The 22,235-nt window shown below is 45.9% G+C and overlaps 2 protein-coding genes across 5 annotated transcripts in view; one reads left to right on the top strand and one right to left on the bottom strand.

The window, feature by feature from the left end:
• Window positions 1-10,875, bottom strand: part of Ikbkb (inhibitor of nuclear factor kappa B kinase subunit beta) — a 53,750-nt gene extending 42,875 nt beyond the window's left edge. For 3 of the 4 annotated variants that reach the window (XM_063275786.1, XM_063275787.1, XM_039094867.2), the window contains exons 1-2: window positions 10,730-10,875; window positions 10,332-10,458 (exon numbers count right to left, since the gene is read on the bottom strand). In XM_063275786.1, coding sequence (XP_063131856.1) covers window positions 10,332-10,436 — 105 coding nt within the window. In that variant the 5' untranslated portion in view covers window positions 10,437-10,458; window positions 10,730-10,875. The remainder of the gene's footprint in view (window positions 1-10,331; window positions 10,459-10,729) is intronic. The other variant, NM_053355.3, reaches the window with a different exon arrangement.
• Plat (plasminogen activator, tissue type) overlaps window positions 10,806-22,235 on the top strand; it is a 78,977-nt gene continuing 67,547 nt past the window's right edge. The window contains exon 1 of the mRNA XM_063275098.1: window positions 10,806-10,812. The gene's annotated coding sequence lies outside the window, so the exon portion shown is untranslated. The remainder of the gene's footprint in view (window positions 10,813-22,235) is intronic.

The raw sequence follows: 22,235 nt of genomic DNA, 5'->3' as shown, positions 1-22,235 counted from the left end.
TTCTGAGCCTGTGGTCGGCAGGAGCAGCAGCAGCAGCAGAGGGAAGCCCTGGTGTCAGGTGTCCTGAAGCCACCAGCGGCAGCCTCGACTTCAGACAGTATCAGTATCCCTCTTCACAGTGACACCAACCAGTTCACTGAGAGCAGCTGGAAAGAAATCCTCCTCCACGGAGACTACTGCAGTTTATTGCTCAGTATAACAATACTTGTGGCAAGAACAGGAAGGTAGAAGTCTATCCATGGAAAGCGTGCTCTATTCTGCCTGGGAACTCTAGCATGATAGTTTCAGCAAGGTCTTCCCCACTGGATCTCTGACGGATGACGTAAACACCAATCTGATGAAGCTTTAGAGTGCTATGCCGATTGGACCACTCCTGAGCGCTCTCTCTGACTGTGCTCTGCCGATTGGACCGCTCCTGAGCTCTCTCTCTCTGATTGGTCTAAATGCTCTCTCTGAAGCTGCTTTACTGTCTGCTTTTGCTATTCTTTCACTTCTGCTTGCTACATACTTAAAAACCTCACTCATTCAGAACTGATGGTGGGTTATTTTCCATACAGAACAAGATTTCTGCTTCTATAGGTAAGAGGCAAGAGACTAAAACCTCTAAAGACCTTCAAAGTTGACTTTAATCGACATACATCGATAATACTGTTGGCGCCATGAAGGAAGTCCTAGAGGCCCCTCAGAGCATTGCCTCACTTGTACGTTTTATGAACAGAATCCTAAGTCCTGGAAGTGTGCGGTTCATACAGTAATGAGTGGGACTAAGGATGCCACGCAGGGGACCCTGGCAAGACAAGCAGGTGGCTGTCATCAGCATCCATTGCATCCCTGCCTCCTAGTCACCCAAATGGCCAAAACGGAACTCTCCAAACCCAAGGGAAAGTTATCTAATGAGATCACCGATCAAGAAATCAACCCTGAAATGGATGATTAAGAACTGAAAATTTGGGTGGTCATTACCACTCTAATGCCGGAGCACACATATTACAAACCTCTAAAATATTCTCAGGATGTGTTTTTAATCCAGAACTACTGCTTAAGCTGTCTAAGAGGCAGTAATGCCCATGCCTACTTTTCTGGTATATTCTAAGTACACAGCTGAAATCAGAACCTAATGCTGGCACAGGGTCTCTACCCACAAACCACACTTCCCATCGTCCCTGGGGTCTTTCAACCCACAGACAACACCCATCTGTCTACTTTCTGTCTGTACAGATTTTCATGCTCCGGACATTCCACGTAAAACAAGTCACACGTGTAATTTTAAACAGACGCTCTCACTTAAAGCCATGGTTCCACAGTCCATTCATGCTGTAGCTACGGGTCCTCTCCTGTGACCTCAGCAGCCTCCTCAGGGCTGCCCACAGGAGGAGGCATCATTCGCTGGGGTTGGCCCGGATCACTCTTTCCTTTTCTTTGTCTGTTAGAATCCCGACTTTTGGCCTGGATTCTGCGGCTCTCTCTATAGAGCTGATTTCCTTTTAACACTGAATCCCCTATGGCTACTCTATCAGTCCCTGTGGCTACACAGCCGAACCCAGGGAGAAGTCCATGGATGGTCTTCAAGAGGGAGAGACCACACTAGAAAAACATCGTTCTAGTCAATGGGCATTCTCAGAAGCCACGGCTTGGAAAACACCATACCTCGAGATCTCGAGCTTCCAACTTGTCTGCCTCTTCTAAAGCCGACTGGAACTGTTCTCAGTTTCACTTCCTGTCAGTGTTTGGACTCAAATATTTTTTTTTTGCCCAGTTCTAGGGTGGATTCATCAACAGCAAATCCCACTAATGCCGAATGCTGAGTTAGAAGGTTGTAATGGTATTAAGAGGCCGGACTGTGGAGAGCTGATGGGGTTACAGGCAGCCCTGGTGAGATGTTATCACCATGTGACAGCACGGTGGAAAGAAAACATGGAGGGTGAAAACGAGAGCCTGTCTGAAATGACCAGAACCTTGATCTCAGCCACGCAAGTCAGTCGGCCTAACACCCCACCCAGACTCATGTGGGCAACCTTAGTTTAAACCCAATGAGCCACGCAAGATAGGAGGATGTGTCGACAAGAAGGGGTTCAGTGGGAAGAGGATAAGAGAGGGTAAGGGGTGAACACGATCCAAAAATATGTACATGTACAAAACTGTCAAATAACACATTAAATATATTTAAGAGAAACATGGCCACCTAAGAAAAATCTGCATTAAAAATTACTTCCCAAATGTTTGGAAGACAAGTTTCATTCACTTGAGTAAATAAAGATTAGTATTACCATTAAAAACAGGTTACCCAGATTCAAGAACTTTGCACTGGCCTTTAGTCAGGTAAACTCTCCAGAGGAGCCTAGACTTGTGGAAAGTGGGGTTTTGCAGATGAGAGGAAGTGGGTGGGGGAGGGGGAGGGGGAGAAGTCGGGGGAGGAGACGGGGACAAGCTCCTTGCAGGGGATCGATGGCCCAGACATGAAGATGCTACAAGTCCTGCTATGCTACCTGAGGGTGACAGAGTCTACGCTCGGAGACTAAAGAGTCTGCACACAGCTAAGAACTCACCGAGCAGTGCGGTGTTTCCCTGTTCTATCTTAAAGAATTAGCCACAAGCCTAGGTGCTTAAAACCAACACAAATACATCTTACGGTTCTGCATATCACGACCTGTCTGACTTGTCTGTGGTGAGTCTGCCTGGTCAATAATCAAGCTGTCAGCAGAGCTGTGTTCTCTTCCACCAGCTTTGGGAGATCACCCATGACTTCCTGCGGCCCAAGCCTGGGCATTTTCCTTTGCTTAGGCCGTTTACCTTCTCATCCTCAAACCCACCAATGTCCAGTTGGCTCTTCTTACCTCGTCTTAGTTCTACGCTGGCTCTCCTGACTCTGATTCTTCCGGACCTTAGCATTACACTGGGCCCACCCATATAAGCTAGGACAATCTGCCAATCTAAAGCAGACTGGCGACCTGGATTCTCCCTTGCCATGCAATGTCAAACATTCTGGAGAGCAAGGTACGGATGCCCTTGGGGAAGGAGGACGCTCCCTACAAACAACACAAATGATCAGATCCACTGTGACTTAGGGAACTCGTTCTGCTGTGCACTGAGTAACTGTAACCTCTTGCCCAATGTCAGAGCGTAAGGCGCAGTTGTCAGCTAGCTCAACCCAGAAGCCAAGATAACTTACACAATGAAGACTGACAGGAGTGAGGATGTGAGAACAGCCTTCGACCTCCAAACTTAGACTTAGCTCATGGGGACTAGAACTGCCTGTGTCAGCTCGGCTTAGCCCTACTGCGGGGGAGTCCTAACTTCTAAGGCCTGGGGATGTCTCAGATAGAAACAAACGTACCCTTACACAGTTGTCTACTATTTTTGCTCATGAACTATGAACACTGGGAACATGTTCATCGGCAGGAAACCTCATACGGCCGTAAATCACTTTATTTTGCCCGGGATCCCCAGATCAAGAATCTAAGTTTGGAAAGCCGGGCAGGCTGCCTGAATTCTCTATGTGCTGGTTAAGTTTGCACTATTTTGTCCATCTGGCATGAGCTAGAGTCTTATCTGGGAGCCCTAACTGAAGAATTGTCCCCATCTAATTGTCGCCGGGGAAGCCTGTGGGGTCATTGTCTTGATGAACAATCGACATGGGAGAGCCCAGGCCACTGTGGAGGTGTTGCCCCAAGCGGGTGGTCCTGGGTTTTATAAGATGGGCCAAGCAAACTCTAGATAGCAAGGCAATGAGCAGTGTTCCTCCACAGTCTCTGCTTCAGGTCCTGCCTCCAGGTTCCTGCCTTGGCTTCCCTTCATGAAGAACATGAGAGCCGGATAAACCCTCTCCTCCCCATGCTGGGTTTGGTTATAGTGTCAATCGCAGCAAAGGAAACCAAACTAGGAATGTCTACCTCCAACTTGGCTAGGAAGCAGACTCCTTAAATAGAGTACAACTTAAAAATTATCTTCATTCTCAATAAAAGAGGAAGGGGCGATTTTGTTGTCTATATTGAATATAGCTCACTTGTGGAGGTCCTTGGTGTTTGCTATTCCTTGCCTTTCATACAAGAACACAAATCTTATGTGTGCCCGTGGATTACGAAGCCTAAAGAAGGTGACTGCACACACGTGCTAGAAAGCCAGCTTATGAAAGAACCAAGCCAAACCAAAACAGAACAGAAGGGGCCACCCAACTCCCTGTGGGTTAGCCTTCTAATGATCCAGGGGAAACTCAAAAACAAACAGACAGACAAACAAAAAACCAAACCAACAAACAAACGACCCCCCACAGAACTCCTCTTAGAACTTCGTTCCAGAAAACCCAATTGCTCGCTTATAACCATTCAGCCAGCAACGGTGTCATAGGAGACACTCAGTAAGCCGTCAGCCTCCTTCTCAGATCCTGCCCCACAATATCAATGTTTCAGGAAAAATGGGGGTGGGGCTGTGAAACTGGGCCCAGAAGAAATACATGGAGGGGACCCAGGCTGGGGAGTCAAAAGGTTACGGGTGCACCAGCCCCCATGTGTGCCGCTCAACCCTAGTCAGAGATGTTTCTTTGCAGTGAATGGCAGTCAACACGAAGGCCCACAACTGGGCTCAGCCCTAAATGATACGTCTTTGTCACACCCCTTCCTCCCTAAGCTCAGGGATCGTTCTGGAAAGAATCTAAGAGCTAGAGGTTCTGAGGACGGCAGCAGAGCAGTGTTTCCCAGGCACAACAAGGAAGCTGCCCATAGGAACTCACGGCAGCTGTGACAGTGTACACGGGCTCGAGTCACAGAAAACCCAAGCTCGGAGAGGGAGGGAGGCAGGAAGCCCCACCCCTAGCTAGGCAGCTAATGGCAGTTTACAGTTGCTGAGAGAGAGAATCAGTTCTCTTTAAGGGTGTGTTCTGTGGTAGGGTCAACCACACTTCAGAGGGAGGGGCACAAAGTAAACTTATTTTTAAGATGTAAGGTGGATAAGCAGGGAAGTGGGGTGGAAGCTGGGGGGAGTGAGGGGAGAAGGTAAATATGACCAAAATACACTGTACAAAATTCTCAGATGAGCACTTAAAGTAAGGGTCTGGGACACTCTAGAGCACAACTCCTAGGGCTCTGGGTCAGCTCGGAAGAGGCCTCGGGAAGACTGCAAGAGCCGGGGGTTCGCTATGAGAACAATCTCCTAGTGGTGTCAGAAGGTGCATCGATAAAGTCCTGCTAACAAGACTGCTTAGGCATGAGCTGGTCAAGAACAAAATGATGGACATGCTAACACGGACAGGGGAAAATCCAGGAGGCCTCAGATCTGCCCACATAAGTACAGGCGACTAAGGAACACTCAGAGCATACACACACATACATACATACACATACATACATACAAACACATACATACATACACACACACATACACACACATACATACATACACATACATACACATGCACATATACATACACACGCATACACACACACATACATATACATACATACACATACATACATACACATACACATATACATACACATATACATACACATACACATACATACACACATACATACATATACATACATATATGCACACACACATACATACACACATACATACACATACATACACATGCACATATACATACACATGCATACACACATACATACATATACATACATATATACACACATACATATACATACATACACATACACATATACATACACATACACATATACATACACATACACATACATACACACATATACATACATATATGCACACACACATACATACATACACATACATACACACATACACATATACATACACACATACATACACCCATACACACACATACATACACACACATACATACACACATACACACATACACACACATACATACACATACATACATACACACACATATATATAACCTTATGCAGACTGAGCAGGTTATATTTACGTATTTAGGAACATTTATGTGTATATAACAATAATTAATAAAAAGAGGCCATAAATTTCAAAGAGAACAAAAAGGGGTATGTGGCAGAGTTTGGAGAGAGGAAAGAAGGGGGAGAAATATGTAATTATAATCTCAAAAATTTTTTTTCTAAGAAAATATAGTGTAGATTCATCTTTATTCCCAACACAACCTGTCCCTGTGATAAGGGGCTACAGCTTCTTCAGTCTTCCTGCGACACAGACACAAAATGACACAGTGGGCTCCCATCTCGCCCACAGAGGCCAGGACAGACTCAAGGGAGAAAAGGTGTTGCCGCCTCCTTGGGCAAATAAACGTTGCAGTTCTGAGGCCATCAGGCCTTTGGCTCTTTACCACAAGATGGAGAAAAACTCAACCCTTCCAGGGACGCCAATTAAAATAAAATGAAGGGTCTCATCCCTAGGGAGCCTTGGGCAAACCATACCACTATCATTTCCTTACATGCTGCTCTACCCACTCAACTGCCTCCTTTTCTGACAGGCCATCTAAAATCCACTTCCTCTCAAGAACCTGATGAAGTTCCATTTCCTCATAATCTTTCCCTGCTACTGAGCCAGCAGAAAAATAGAGACACAGCACCTGGGACAGAGCACCTGGGACAGAGCACCTGAGACAGAGCACCTGGCACTGCCAGCGCCTGCTTTGGGGTGTGTGTGTGTGTGTGTGTGTGTGTGTGTGTGTGTGTGTGTGTGTGTGCCTGCTTTGGGGTGTGTGTGTGTGTGTGTGTGTGTGTGCACCTGGGACAGAGCACCTGGGACAGAGCACCTGAGACAGAGCACCTGGGACAGAGCACCTGGGACAGAGCACCTGGGACAGAGCACCTGGCACTGCCAGCGCCTGCTTTGGGGTGTGTGTGTGTGTGTGTGTGTGTGTGTGTGTGTGTGTGTGTGTCTGCTTTGGGGGGTGTGTGTGTGTGTGTGTGTGTGTGTGTGTGTGCACCTGGGACAGAGCACCTGAGACAGAGCACCTGGCACTGCCAGCGCCTGCTTTGGGGTGTGTGTGTGTGTGTGTGTGTGTGTGTGTGTGTGTGCACCTGGGACAGAGCACCTGGGACAGAGCACCTGAGACAGAGCACCTGGCACTGCCAGCGCCTGCTTTGGGTGTGTGTGTGTGTGTGTGTGTGTGTGTGTTTGTTTTGAGACAGGGCCTCACTATGGAGCCCTGGCTACCGTGGAACTATTTCTGTAGACCAGGCTGGCTTCAAACTCACAAGGATTAGCCTGCCTCTGCCTCCCAGTGGGCACTCAGGTTAAGGGTGTTGCCGCCTCATGCAGCTGTTAAATGAAAAGGATTCTCGATAAGCATTAGTCATTAGTATCTTTACACATGAGCATTTAAACTTAGTCATGTCTTTAAGAATTCATTCTATGTAAGTAAAGACAAATTACGGATGGTGTCACCTCTTCATTTGTCTGCATGAAGCTCTGGGAACTGAGTTCCAAGATCACACATTCGACACACGGAAGTGACCTTAGTCTTACCGGCAAAGCTCAGTGCTACTTCGTAGGAAGAATGACTGATAACCCCTTGCCCTCTAACAGCCAGCACGTTCCCTACTTTCCATCATGCGATCACGGATCCCCTGGACTTGCCAGTCTCTTTCCCATTAGGGCACACCGATGAGGTAATAGCTGCAAAGGATCCTGGGATGTTTCCACGGTGCATTTGCCTCACGACTTTCCAGTCGCAATGAGGGTCTGTGATGCACACCAGAAATTGTGATCCAAATCCAAGAATTAGCAAGTGTCAGTCAGTCAGGATTCCAACCAAGTGCTGTGTGGTTGTGAGAATGAGTGGTTCCTTCCCCTGTTTACCCTCAAGAGGAGCTGCAGGCTGAGGCCCCGGGAGTTGTATCTTTCCCCTCTCTTTGTCTGCTGCAAACAGGAGCCTACCTGAAGTACAAATGGCTTTCGGCTGGGGATGTAGGAGTTGCCTAGGCAGCAAAGACTGTCAAGCCCGCACTGTGTCTGTCAGGAACCTAGGGAATTGGAGTGGGGTCATCTGCTACATTTGAGTATCCCTTAGTTTTTCCTTGGTGCTTCAAAATGGCTTGGGTCGATTGTGAAGAGCTAAAGAGTACCTACAGAGTAACTGGCTATGGTTTAGGACATGTCCTAAACTCTAGCTCCAACCAGAAGAAGCCACGGCAGGGCATATCGTCCGGATAGGAATAGATGCATGTGTTAACGGCATAGCCTCTTTTGATAGATTACCTAATTCCCTTGTGCTTCTGATTCCTCGGTTATAACACAGGAATTAGAGGTGCCAACACCAGAAGTAAAGCATGTAAGTAAGGTAAGGTAAAACAGACCCAGCAGGTAAGAAACCTACCCCGACCTTGACATGTAAGAGGTTTGCAGCAATGACCCTGGTTCTTGGGCCACATTTCTGACTAGGGCTCTTTCAGGCAATTTCTCTGTGATAGCTACAGACTATTCCCTTGCCTGTAGACAAGGGAAAGCCTATGAGGTAGCACGAAGATGCCTGATGCCATCTCGGCTGCATGCGCCTAGAGGCTGGGGACAGAGGCGCGTCCCACAGAAGGCATGCTGCGTCTTCCGATCTTAGGTGTGGGTTAAAGATTGCTTCTATGCACCCAAAGCAGCCCCGAGGCTACCCCAAGATCCGTCCATGAAGACAGCAGAGGACTTCCAGGTCTAAGCAGGCATGTTCCCCAGCCAGCACCACTTCAGCCAGACTCCTCCTGAACTCTAACCCCTACCCCCTCTATCCACCCAAGTCCTGTTTATTTTAACCCCTAAACCTCTTCAGTCTGCCTATTGCTCCCCATCATCACCACCACCAACCAAGCTAGTCTCTCACCTTGACCGCTTAATTTTGAGTCAAGACCTTGGTTTTAGCTGTTTAGGAAGGATTCCCTAGAAGGGTGGCCTCTTGTTTTGGTAAGTTTCCCAAGGGTTGCCCAACACCGGAATCCTAAAATGTAAAAATAGGCCTCTGGAGAGAGAGCACTTCCCCAGGTCTCTCAGGAGGTTGGGTAACTGGCCTGGCAGAAATGAAGACATTCTAAAGAGGTAGTTTTAAACATTGGATGCCAGAGAGATGGGAAATTCCCCAGAAATTTCATGGTGGGAGAGAGGAAAAACTACCAGCCAGAGGGGGAATTTGTCTTCTGGGCCACAGAGCTTGAACACACTCTCAGAAAATCTCACAGGATGACAAAAAAAAAAAAAAAAAAAAAGGACCTGTGGTAGGCTGGACCAGACTGCTTACATGTGCATATCCTTGGCGTTCTATTTGAACTTTAATCTAATGTTAGGATCATGGAGATGGATGTGGGAGGTTTGCTGGATCTGTCTGTCCCTCTTCCCAATGTGACCTCGCCGTGAATGAATCCCTTGTTTTCCACTATTTTAATTGACTTACTGAGGACCCAGCATAGGGCACAGGCTGTGACCCCCAAGTGTGACAATTACACTCACGTGCCCTGAGGTAAGTAAGTGTTCTCCAGCAGAGACATCACAAGCAACGTGTGCCTTTTAGGCATTATTACGAACCAATTACCCAAATTGGGTAAAACAATCTCATACAGTAAACAAGTGAGCTAAGAGAGTCCTGCCAAGAATCGCAGTGTACTTACCGACAGCCCAAACAAAAAAAAATTGGAAGACCAGAAACTTTTAACCTGAACAACTCATGCCAGACACTGAAGGGCTAAAATAATAGGAATAATAAGCAGATCCCAAAGCAAAATCAGTCCAAATCATTCCGCATTATAGGGGCTGCACATTCTCACCCATTAGCCTTAATCATACTAAGGGTGTTTTGTGCAGAACCATACTAGAAAGAAAGAAAGAAAGAAAGAAAGAAAGAAAGAAAGAAAGAAAGAAAGAAAGAAAGAAAGAAAGAGAGAAAGAAAGAGAGAGAGACAGAGAGAGAGACAGAGAGAGAGACAGAGAGAGAGAGAGAGAGAGAGAGAGAGAGAGAGAAAGGAAGGAAAAGAAAGGAAAAAAAGAAGAAAAAACCTTGGAGTTATTAACTACCTAAAAATACTTTAAATAGTTATTTAAAATGTTTTTATTTCTCTCATCTTTTAGCACTGCCTGTATTCTACAACATTTATCCCTATGTAATCTATCACGTGTTAGTCTAAATATTAGTAAATGTATAATTTTAAAATACTTGGAATGACAGCTTACTCCCCCCCCCCCGCCCTTCTAAGTATCAGGGTTATTAAGGTTTTTAAGACTCAGTTTAGCAGCTCACAGGTCCCCTTTGCAGTCCCTTTTCTTACACTCTCATTGGACCACGCCAAGGATAGGAGGGGATCCACCCATCCACACCAGGCCAGGACAGAAGAGGCGCCAAGACAGATCACCCGCCCTCCCCGGTGCCAGAGCCCTACCTGATTGTGCCACCGGATGACGTTTCCAAATCCCCCAGTTCCGAGGCGTTCTTTCATTTCCCAGGCCCCACATGTCTGGGTTGGGAGAGAAGGTGACCAGCTCATATCGATGCCCTCCCTGCTAACTCTAGAAGCAAGTAGGAAGAGAGGACAAGTTGAGAGTAAGAACACTGGAGCTCAAGAAGCAGGGGGAAGCAGCAGCGGCTGCTGCCTTCAAGGGGAGGCTGGGCTAGGAGACCGATTTAGTTAACAAATAAAAGTTGCTGCGGCCCGGCCCGCCGGCGGGTCCGCTCCGCACCGCACCGAGCGCGGTGCAGCCAGGGACCCCGGGGAGAAGCCGAGCGTGCACCCGGGCGAGCCGGTCCACCGGCCACGAGCCACCCTCGCGTGGGACTCACCTGCCCCGGGGGCCGCGGGGCCGCTAGCGACACCCGCTGAGGACATGAAAACTCGGGGTCCCCACGCAGCCAGCTCAGCGCCACTTCCTCAAACACTTCCTGCCCTGACGTCACGGGCACTTGACGGCTCTTAAAGGGGACGCGCGAGCCGCTCGCTGGGACTGAGCCACAGCCAGCCGTGGTGCTGGACCTGGCGGTGCAGGACCTGGCGGCTTGGAGAGTTCTTCACCCTGGCGCTTTTCTGACTGAGCTTGATCCCACTGGCTTAGGCAGTTAATCTGCTAAACCCCCACTAGGGCTGACTTAGGGACTGTCCTAAGAATTGCTTCCCTGTCCTCCCACCATTCGCCATTCGGAGCCCGAACGCTCCTGGTTCAGAAATAAGAATAAGAAACCACCCTTATGCTCCTCATAACACACCACCATCCCCCTCAAGGGGGGAGGGAGGAGAGGGAAGAGTACAAAGATAAAACAAAAGCTAGTGCTGTCTACCTAAACTGGAGTTTCAGCACTGGGAGCATAGGGAAATTACTTGTTATTAGGTCAAGAGCCTGGGTATTGCCACTCCACACCCCTACCAGCCCCCACCCCTGCCTCGAGCAAGCCAGGTTCAGCCACTCACCTTCCATAGCCTAATTCATGATACAAGTAGCGATGAAAGGCGGGTGAAGAAGTTTATTCAATGTGACTACATTGGGAAAAGACAAGAGATCCAATCACTCTCACCCGTACCTCTGCTAAGCCAAGTCCAATTTTGGGGTCCTGCCATGGGGTTTGGGTTTAAATGGAAGGGAAGAGGTATACATAACTAAGTATTTGTGCTCAAGGTATGTTCTGGTCCACCATCATTGATGAGGCTCCAGTCTCTCCTATGAGGTGGCATTTGTCAGAACCGTGTGAAAGCTCTGCCTGAGCCAGGCTCCTCTGCTGTTAGCACAAGGCTTCTGACATTGCTGGCTTTTTAGACAGCGGACAGCAACCAGCGAGGCCAACAGAGTCTTCCACGGATTGAATGATAAGTCCACGGTCTTTGTGGGATAACTAGGGAACTCTGAGAATTTGAACTCAGGAATAGAGCAAATAAAGCACTTCTCACTCTTTTATTGTTAAAGCGAGCAAAACACGAAGTGATGTTGACAGAGAGCTTTCGCAAATACAAGGACAACAAGGGAATACACTTGGTATTATGTCTTATCATCCTTGGACGTGTGAGGAAAAAAGCCAAGAATATTCCTCCCAGAACTTCGCCCCTCCCACAGAGATAACATGGACATACCCTTCGGTCCTCGCTTTCACCGCCATCCACTTTTTATAGGTTATGCAATTATTTCTAGAAGGCCACCTTGTGCGAAGAACATTCTGCACTCTGCCCTGACCACAGTTCTCAGGAAGGTCACAGCTTTCTTTCTTTTTTTTTTCTTTCTTTTTTTTCTTTTTTCTCAGAGCTGAGGACCGAACCCAGGGCCTTGCGCTTCCTAGGCAAGCGCTCTACCACTGAGCTAAATCCCCAACCCCAGGTCACAGCTTTCTTATACAGACTCGCACATGGCCTCAAATGATATTGGGGGGGGGGATTCCAATTTCTCGGAGTCTGTTATACCCACAGTTTAATAGGAAAAAGGAAGAGCTCAAGTGTCTACTTAGAACGCCTCCATTCCTGACAGGAAGATCTCGGTACCTCACTTCCGTTTTGAGGTAAGAGATTCCTCTACCTGAAACAAATATAAGCAGAAGTGGGAACCAAGGGTGCACCGTGTCATCCAAAGAAACAGCTCTCACCTCAAAGGAAAAAAAAATACATAGTTTATTCAGGAGCATAGATAAGAGATCACGGCATGGGAATATACATTTAGTCCCCGGATATAACGTTCCAATGTGGAAGCAGTTTTAAGAAGCTTTATAGTTTTACAGACCCAAGAAAGGAACAAATCAAGGCAGGTTTGAGACACACCAGTGGATACCTCAGAGAGATGATTACAGCAAGATGGGGAAGCTAGGTCATGAATCATCAGATGTTCTCCAATGACCTCAGCTTTTGGGTTGGTGGAAGATATTAGCTCGCTAAGTTAATAGATTTCAAAAGCTGGGGTATTTTTTTTTGTTTGTTTTGTTTTGTTTTGTTTTGTTTTTTTTGGTTCTTTTTTTTTTTTTAATCTCTTAGTCACATAAGGTTTGTTCTGACACAGAGGTGGGTAAGCAATGGGTGTTCCAGATAAGATAATTAGCCTCTGGACTTGTAACATTCCAATCTCTCCGTGGTGCTGCAGTTCTAACCAGTCTGTGCAAACATAGCCTCTTACAAGGAGGCCTCATGCACAGCTGTGTTTAGTTAGTGACAGGCAGCCACACCCAAGAACCATTGCTCCTTGGTTTGAGTTACCTCTGGGGGGAGCTGGCACAAGTAACTCCTTTCTGGCTTTGAGGCAGTCTTGCTGTGCAGCCCAGGTTGATCTAAAACTGACCATGCTCCTGCCTCGGTCCAGCTTTCCAAGTGCTGGGATAGCGACCAGAGGGATGACCGCCCAGAGGAGTTGAGGTTTGGTTCTGAAAACTCCCTCCCTTGCCTCTGAAGGACATTCTCTGTAGACATCGACGACTAACCATCTCAACGGGTGCTTTGATCTCAACAGCACCTCATGACTGGGATGGGATGCACCCATCTATTCAGATCCTATGGTGCGGGAGGGTGAACCGAGGAGCAGATGTGAACTGGGCCTGGGTGGTAAAGCGTAAGCAAGAGTTATGGAAGAGTTGGTTCTTACACGTTAATTCTATCTTCCTGTGGATGGCGTGCTAGCATTTCAAAAGTACAGTTCAGAAAGTTACTCTTGAGTGTTGACTCTAAATGGGGACACCCATCCAGCACTCCCTCAACCAGAGAGCATCATGGAAGAAGGGGTGTAAGAATTAGGGTCTAGGAGGGAGTGCCTCAAAGTTTTAGCGTCTGGGGATGACGCCACTCATGAAGTTACTGCTGCTATGGTCACCCACACACGGTCAAGCAGAAAGACCTGTCAACTCAATCAATATTTCAATAGTTGAACTTAGAGGGCTACACAAACATTTTTTTTAAGAGAAGAGAACTTGGGGATGGAGAGACGGCTCAGGGATTAAGAGCTCTGGCTGCTCTTCCAGAGGACCAGGGTTCAATTCCCAGGACCCACATGGCAGCTCACAACCATCTGTAACTCCAGTTCCATGGGATCTGACTCCCTCACACAGACATGCATGCAATCAAAACACCAATGCACATAAAGTAAAAATAAATTATCATAAAGAGAGAGAGAACTCAAGGATAGTGAGAGGGGAGACTTTGGAATGGGTAGGATCAAGATCTATTATATGACATTGCCAGAGAATGAGTAAACAGTACTAAGAGATTATCCTGTGGACGATGGAGCTTGCCTCTAAAACTGACAGTCTGAGTTAAACCCCAAGATCCCCTGTGGTAGAAAGAGAGAACCAACTCTAACAAGTGCACCTTGAGACACACAGGCGCACACATATTGAATAAATGTAGTTAAAATTTTTTAATTTCCTTTAAAATTTTTGATAAATATATTTAGGTCATATACTTTCCCTTCCCCCACCTCTTTCCAGATCTGCCCCCCGACTCTACTTCACATTCTTCCTCTCACTTTAACAAAGGCTCAGGCATGCACACACACACACACACACACACACACACACACACACACACACACACACACACAAGTGAAATGAAACAAAATGAAAAACAAAACAGAAACACTTGTTTTGTGTTTGCCAACTATTCCTGAGCACGCCACAGCTTCTTGGCCTGGCATAGCCCTTTGTACTCGTCCCTCTCTCCATGCTGGGGTTTTATTTGCCTGTGTTCTGCAGGTCTCGTTGACGCTACCTTCACACGAGCCTTGATCCTGCTGTGTCTGGAAGATGCTGTCTCCTTGGAGTCACCCATCACCTCTGGCCCTTGTAATCTCTCTACTCTTCCACATACATTCCTGAGGCTTGAGAGAAGGAGTATAATACAGACTACAGACATCCCACTTAGAGATGAGCACTTCAGAGTCTCTAGCCCTCTGCAGGTCGCCCAGTGTGTGCACTCTAGCTGCAGAGTGTTGATTCCCATCTACTACAAGAAGAAACTTCTGTGATAAGGATGTCACAATGCCCTCTGCATCAGCTCCTGCTTCCTGATCTGCTTGAGTTCCTATCCTGACTTCCTTTGGTGACTGAAAGTGTAAACTGAATAAACCCTTTCCTCCCCAACTTGCTTCTTGGTCATGATGTTTGTGTAGGAATAGAAACTCTGACTAAGACACTATGCTATTTTTATTACCACAGATACATAGTATAAGTCTGGGATGTTAACTCCAGCGCATCTGGAGTATATGGGTTTTTTTGTTTTTTTGTTTTTTGTTTTTTGTTTTTTGTTTTTTGTTTTTTTTTTTATGGAACTTGGTACCCTTGGTTTTGGTGCATAAATGTTTAGAATTGCAATATCCTCTTGGTGGACTTTTCTCCTTTGAGAATTTAATGAGTGGGAGACTCCCATGAGTTTGTGTACTTTCTGCCATTTCTATGGTTGTGGATATCCAGCCATAAAATCCATCGTAGTCAAATAGAATGCAGGATATTATTTCAATCTTGCATCTCTTAAGACTTCCTTTGAATTCTAGCGCGTGGTCAATTTTGGAGAAAGTCCCATAGGCTACTGAGAAGAAAGTAGATTCTCTAGGGTTTGGGTGCACAGATGTCTGTTGGGTCCATTTGATTTGTGATGTTATTTAACTTCAGAGTTTCTCTTTTAGTTTTTGTCTGAATGACCTGTCTATTGGCAACAATAGCACAGTAAGGCGGTAGGGTACTATCACAGCATGTTGGAGTCATTATGCAATTTTGGATGTAGTAGATGTTTCTTTTATGGAACTGGGTACCCTTGTGTTTGGTGCATAAATGTTTAAAATTACTATGTCCTCTTGGTGGATTTTTCTCCTTTAATGATGATGTAGTGACCTTCCCTTTTCTTCTGACGACTTTTGTTTGAAGTCTATTTTGTCATATATTAAAATGCTTGTGTTGTGTCTGTCTGTGTTCCTGTTTGTGAATCTGTCTGCATGCCTGTCTGCATGTCTGTCCATGTGTCTGTCTGCATCTTAGATGTCTGTTTGCTTAGAACACCTGTTGTCACCCTCTTACCCTAACCTGATAGATTTTAGACCAATGCAATGATGCTCACTTTTCAGTCTTGGGGTGCCCTGGGCTTTAGCATTAGCCCCAGATCTGAAGGTCAGTTTAGAACTCTGGGTTCAGACTCCAAGTGATCTCAGTTAGGCTCAGTATGGGGTGGGTGATGGGCATAGGAAGTAGACTGACTCTGGAGGTCTCTGTATCAGGATTGGAGTTTGGCTCCACAAAAGGTGATGAGGGGCAAATCGAAGAATACCCTGCGTCTTGCTATGGCTGGTAGAAATTTCCAAAGTAAGGGAGGTAGGCTGGGAGGAGTGGTCACAACATGCTTGCAAGATGGACTAGTGTAACTGAAAGAGTTCAGTCAGAACAGAGGAGAGGGATAGGGCATAGGTCCCAGGGATAGGCTATCTGGGTCCCAGTCCAGTGTGGTGACCGTGGGGGCCCTGGCATAAAGCAGGTCTATGGTCAGCAGAGTGTCACAAAGGAAAAGAGGTGATCTGGAAGGAATGGCTGAGAAAGAACTGAGGAAATGGGGGACCAGGGGTTCCTAGTGGGACTAAAGATGGTCTGGGAGATGGAGCTGAGGTGGGCAACAGGGGCAGTTTTCAGAGTATCCACCAGAATGGTGGTGGTGGGGGAGCACAGGCACCCTAATTGGGCGCTTGGTATAGTGATTGTACAGTAGGCATGGAGTCACAAGGACATAGAGATACGCCAAGAAGTGCTTGAGGACAGTGGTAAAGAAGAACCAGGGAGACCATGGATCCACGCCAAGAGACTGAATGCCAAGAGGATGAGGTGGGCTCTAAAATTTTAAAAAACTCTGTTTCTTTACTTTTTTTTGTTAAAAGTTACACTACTTTACAGATAACAATTACAATGTTTTACAAAGGAGCAACCTACAAGAGTAAATATTTAGGAAGAGGTAACTTAAAATTTAAATACTTGTTTACAGATGGTGGTGGTTTAAATGAGAATGGCCCCCATAGGCTCATTTGAAAGCTTAGTAACCAGGGACTGGCACTGCTTGGGAAGGATTAGGAGGTGTGCTCTTACTGAAGAAAGTGTGTCTCCTGGGGAGGGCTTAGAGGTTTCAAAACCCATGCCACGGGGCATTCTCTCTCTCTCTCTCTCTCTCTCTCTCTCTCTCTCTCTCTCTCTCTCTCTCTCTCTCTCTTCTCTCTGTAGATCAGGATGTAGTTCTGTGCTGCTTCTTCAGGATCCTGTATACCTGTGTGCTACCATGTTTCTGACCAGAATGATAATGGACTAAACTTCTGAAACTGTAACCAAGCCCCCAATTAAACACTTTCTTCTGTAAGAGTTGCCCTGATCGTGGTATTTCCTCACAGCAATAGAAAAGTGACTAAGATAAGATGTACTCCTTAGAGGACCAATGGCCAGTGCCTTTTCATTTATTAGAAAGCACTGCTTGGATAACGTGGTATTAGATCATGTCTAATTGCCTTTGCTTACAGATAATATCCTTTATTACAGGTATAATTAGAAACACATGGTGTTTCTGGAAAAGGTCAGGATCACTAACAAACCTAGTTTGGAGGATACATCTTGGAAAATTGTTCTTGTGAACTTTGCCTCTTAGAAGTCTTATGTAATACATCATACACATAATTGTATTTGACACATAAAGGAGCCAATGACAGCTAAACTTGACCACACAGAAGAACTATGCATATCTGTATTAATGTTCTGTTTTTGAATAAAAATTTAGAATATTTGAGTCAGTAGGAAAATAGGTCTTTATCATTAACAAAACTAGAACGTTAGACTTGTTACAAGTTTAGGGCCAGTGGGCTGAAGAAAATGGCTGAGCATCTGAGAAAGCTGGCTGCTCTTACAGAAGGTCTGGGTTCAGTTCCCAGCATCCACGTGATGACTCACAGCTGCCCGTAGCTCCAGACCCAGTGACCTCGTCTCACTTCTGAGGGTTTCTGCACACATGTGGTGCACACACGTACTCATTAAACAGATAAATACCTTCTAAAAATGTAGTGACCACAAACAGACTCATTTCTGGTGCATAAACGCCTACCATATTTACGACAACAGAATGGTCAAAGCGACAGATGTCCACAAGGACTCTAGTGCAGGCAAGGTCTTTAGACACAGTGGGGATCCCCGAATGACACGTTTTTCCATCTGAATAGTACTGGTTAAAAATAGTGGAGATGCAGGCTGGAGGGATGGCTCAGTGGTTAAGAGCACTGACTGCTCTTCCAGAGGTCCTGAGTTCAAATCCCAGCAACCACATGGTGGCTCACAACCATCTGTAATGGGATCTGATGCCCTCTTCTGGTGAGTCTGAAGACAGCTACAGTGTACTTATATACAAAATAAATAAATAAATCTTTAAAAACATAGAAGAGATGCTAAAAGAACTTTACTGAGCATTTTACATGTTTCTTCTCAATATGATTCATGTCTATAACACAGAAGGCTTACTGGCCACTTTGAATAGATTATGTGCTTTAAATCCCAAGATTTTGCATACTTCAAAATACATTCATATGCATTGTCAATTACATACATATATAACGAAGTATGCAAAATCTATATACATATACATATATACCCAATATACATATATATCCACACATACACACACATGTCTAGTCGCAGATATACATGACACTAAATTTACTAAAATCACTTTAAAATCGTCCCTTATAAAATGGTCATTAAAATATTTTGGTATGAACAGAGATTTAATTGAAACTGAGTTTGTGATTTCTTTTTTTCAATACTAAAGATAAAAATAGAAGTCTTGAGCACGCTAGGCAAGCGTTTCGCCTCTGCAATGGGCTGACGTTATCAGCTTAACAGATCTAGAATTACCCAGGAAGCAATCTGAATGATGTCATCAAGGAATTCCCCCTTCACCTCTGATCTTAGACGTCAACTTCACACAAGGGAAAAGAGGGAGGTCTCAGGTGAAGACCTGCCTGCACCAGACTGGCCTGTGGCCAGGTTTGTGGGGCATTTTCTTGATTGCTGCTTGATATAGGAGGAACCAAGTCACAGGGGTATGGCGATCCCAGGCAGGTGATCCTCAGTTCCCTAAGAGAGCAGGGCGAGATCAAGCTGGAGGAACAAGCCAGTCAGTGGTGTTTTTCCATGGTCTCTGCTTCAGTTCCTGACTTCGGGTTCCTGCCCTGGCTTCCCCAGTGATGGACCATATCCTGTAAGCTGAAGTAAATACCCTCCTTGCAAGCATCTTTTGTAAGCGTTTTATCACATGAACAAAAAGCAAACTAGGATACGGGTTATCAAAACATCTACTAACGGGCCCAAAGTATGAACTACTCCTTTCTACTCTTTTGACATCACCCACAAATGTCATACTTAGTAATTGCCCCGCCTAGGTACCAAAAAGTCACAGAATATCTCATCATGTTTTAAGTAAGATTACCATTTTGTGTTGATAATCTTGGTGGTTCATAACTATCCTTGGTCACATGCTGAACTTACAGCCATGCCTTTTCAGACTCCTCCTTTTGCAGGGCTCAAAATCATCTTTCCTTTCACCTAGCCACAGGTCTGATAAAGTTAAACATTAAATAGTTTAGTGACATCCCTGGATGGGAATGTGGGCTTTGTCATGTTCTAAGGTATTTATTAATTTAAGCCCCGCTTCTCCTTCCAGGAAGGCCATGGCCAGATCACTGCCTCAGCCAACTTTTGTAGAGATTGTGAAGACTCTGATTTTAGGCCATTATTGGGATTTTTAGGCTTCAGGGCTGAAAGCAATGAAGAATTACTGAACAGCTAGTCGACTCTGGAGGATCAGAGTAGCATGCATTGCTTCAGCGATGCTGGAAACCTTCGGTATAACATCCAGAGAGAGCGACTGGATAAGTTGTAGGCAATGCAAATTCTGGTTCTGTTGCAGATCGTACCTTAGTTGTGATGAGAAGAGTTTCCTTACTTTGTTGATTTTAGTGGAAAAATCTTGTTCTCAGAGAAAGTCATAGATTCCTGGTCTTTTTAGGCCACCATCTGATTAAACTCTATTTACTTCATCTAATAAACAACAGGCAAAAGCCACCCTGGAATCCTCTGCGTGAGAAAGATGGATTTCTACGCTGTTGGAGGTTGAAACGAAGGAGGAGAAGCCAGTCTCAAGGACAGGAAAGCAGAGCTCTTGGGACAGGGGGGCAGTTCAGGGTCAGTGATTTTAGCGACTCTTGCTTACCTGTGGACATTTGTTTAAGTCCAGCCTTCAGAAAGAGGGCTGTGTGAGTCGGGTCTTGCCCTGTCAACAAGTAACCTTCTTGCCAAACAAGTCAGGAAGAAACTCATTTAGTAGAGCCCATGGAGAAATCGTCTTTCATGGTAACAGGAGTGACTGATGGAAAGAGTGAGTCTTGACCAGGCCGTTCTGACCCGGTAAGGCACAGTCTACAGAACGAAGCAGGGGAGAAAGGGTCGATTCTGTGAGTGACCTTGAGAAATTAGGAGCCAGACCTCACAGAGCATGCGCGTACACGGGCTTCAGGCGAAGTAGGTCCTGAAGCCTGGAGTTACCCTTCAGGAAGGACTGATGCGGATGCCTTAGAATCAGAAATCACTCTATAAGCACTCCTGGCTTTACCGCCCCCCCCCACTTAGCCCACCCCCATCTCCCATCCCCCTACCCCTCCACCCCGGCCAATCCTCCATATTTCTGTTTCTGTAAATTCAAATTAAGCAAGTGACAAAAGATCTAGTGGGCTGTGATGGCAGGGAAAGTGTGTAGTACCTGGCGGTTAATCTTTTCTTGGCTCATTTCCAAGTGCCTGCTTCCACCCTGTAAGGTCCAAGATTTTGCATACCGAATCATCTTTAGTCCTTGGTGTACCAATTGTTTTGGTTTGTTTGTTTTTTGCAATTAAAATTTTACTGGTGGGCTGGGGAGATCGTTTAGCAGTTACAAGCACTGGCTTCTCTTCCAGAGGACCCGAGTTCAATTCACAGTGTTAATTCTTACTCACTGGTTGAGAATAAAACTGTCACTACAAAACGTGAGGCAAATTTGCAGCAAGCTTTATTGAATAGTAGCCAGGGTGATGGGCAGTGGCCAGGTTCGTACCAGGATTCCCAGAGAATGGCACCAAATTACTTTAACTAGAGACTTATAAAGGCTCTCAACCTTCGTCCAATCAGAGGCAAGTATATATCCTGACAACTTCCTGTTGACATAGCTCCCACCCACATGTGAACATCCTGTGTAGTTGGGACAACCAAGCTTGTTTACAGAAATGAAAACGCGTGGCTCGTTATCTCACTTGAGTAACAGCCCCCAGCATTCCAGAAAATTATCTGTCCTCAGGCAAGCAGGGCTCACAGGTCAGAGGTATTTTTGTTTAATGGACCTCTTATGCACAGTAATTTAAACTTCAAACACAACTTTAGGCATCACATGCCAGCCTGAAAAATTGTGACTCACAACCAACTGTAACTCCTCCAGTTTCAGGAGATCTAATGCTTTCTTCTGGCCACCTCGGGCACTAGGCATGTATGTGACGCTCGAACATACATGCAGAGCGAATACCTACGCATACACGTAAAACTTAAACTAAACAAAACAAAGTCTTAGTAGTTCTCCCTGTGTTTTGGTGGTTAGAGTTTTCACTGGTGTGTTCCAGGTTCTATAGCACCATAAAGACAGGAAGGAAGGAAGGAAGGAAGGAAGGAAGGAAGGAAGGAAGGAAGGAAGGAAGGAAGGAAGGAAGGAAGGAAGGGAGGGAGGGAGGGAGGGAGGGAGGGAAAAAGGAAGGAAGGGAGGGAGGGAGGGAGGGAGGAAGGAAAGAAGGAAGGAAAAAAGGAAGGAAAAAAGGAAGGAAAGAAGGAAAAGAAGAAATGCGCTCAGGTATCCATTCATTGAAAACTCTGTAAAAGTCTCTCATTTTTGAAAATTCAAGATCACCAAGGCCTTCCCCTCCCTCCAGGGGTTTGGTGTCAGAGAGGTCAGCCTGTGTGGTGGTAAGGTGTGGGGGGTGGGGTGGTTTGTCCTTGCCCCTACCTCTAACTACTTGCTTCTGCAATTTTTTTTAGTATCTTCTTTTCTGTTTTCTCTTATTGAAAAAAGATTTTTTTCATACAATATATTCTGATTACAGTTTCCCCTCCCCCTACTCCTCCCAGTTCTTTTCCTACCTTCCCAACTATCTGGACCATACTCTTTCTGTCTCTCCTTAGAAAGCAAGCAGGATCTAGGGAATGATGATGATGGTGGTGGTGGTGGTGGTGATGGTAGTGGTGGTGGTAGTGATGGTGATGATGATGATGGTGGTATGGTGGTGGTAGTGATGGTGGTGGTGATGATGATGGT

The sequence above is a fragment of the Rattus norvegicus genome, chromosome 16 (genome assembly GCF_036323735.1).
Source record: "Rattus norvegicus strain BN/NHsdMcwi chromosome 16, GRCr8, whole genome shotgun sequence".
Classification (NCBI taxonomy): domain Eukaryota; kingdom Metazoa; phylum Chordata; class Mammalia; order Rodentia; family Muridae; genus Rattus; species Rattus norvegicus.
The sequence above is the reverse complement of the archived record's forward strand: the minus strand, read 5'-3'. Positions and strand labels throughout refer to the sequence as shown.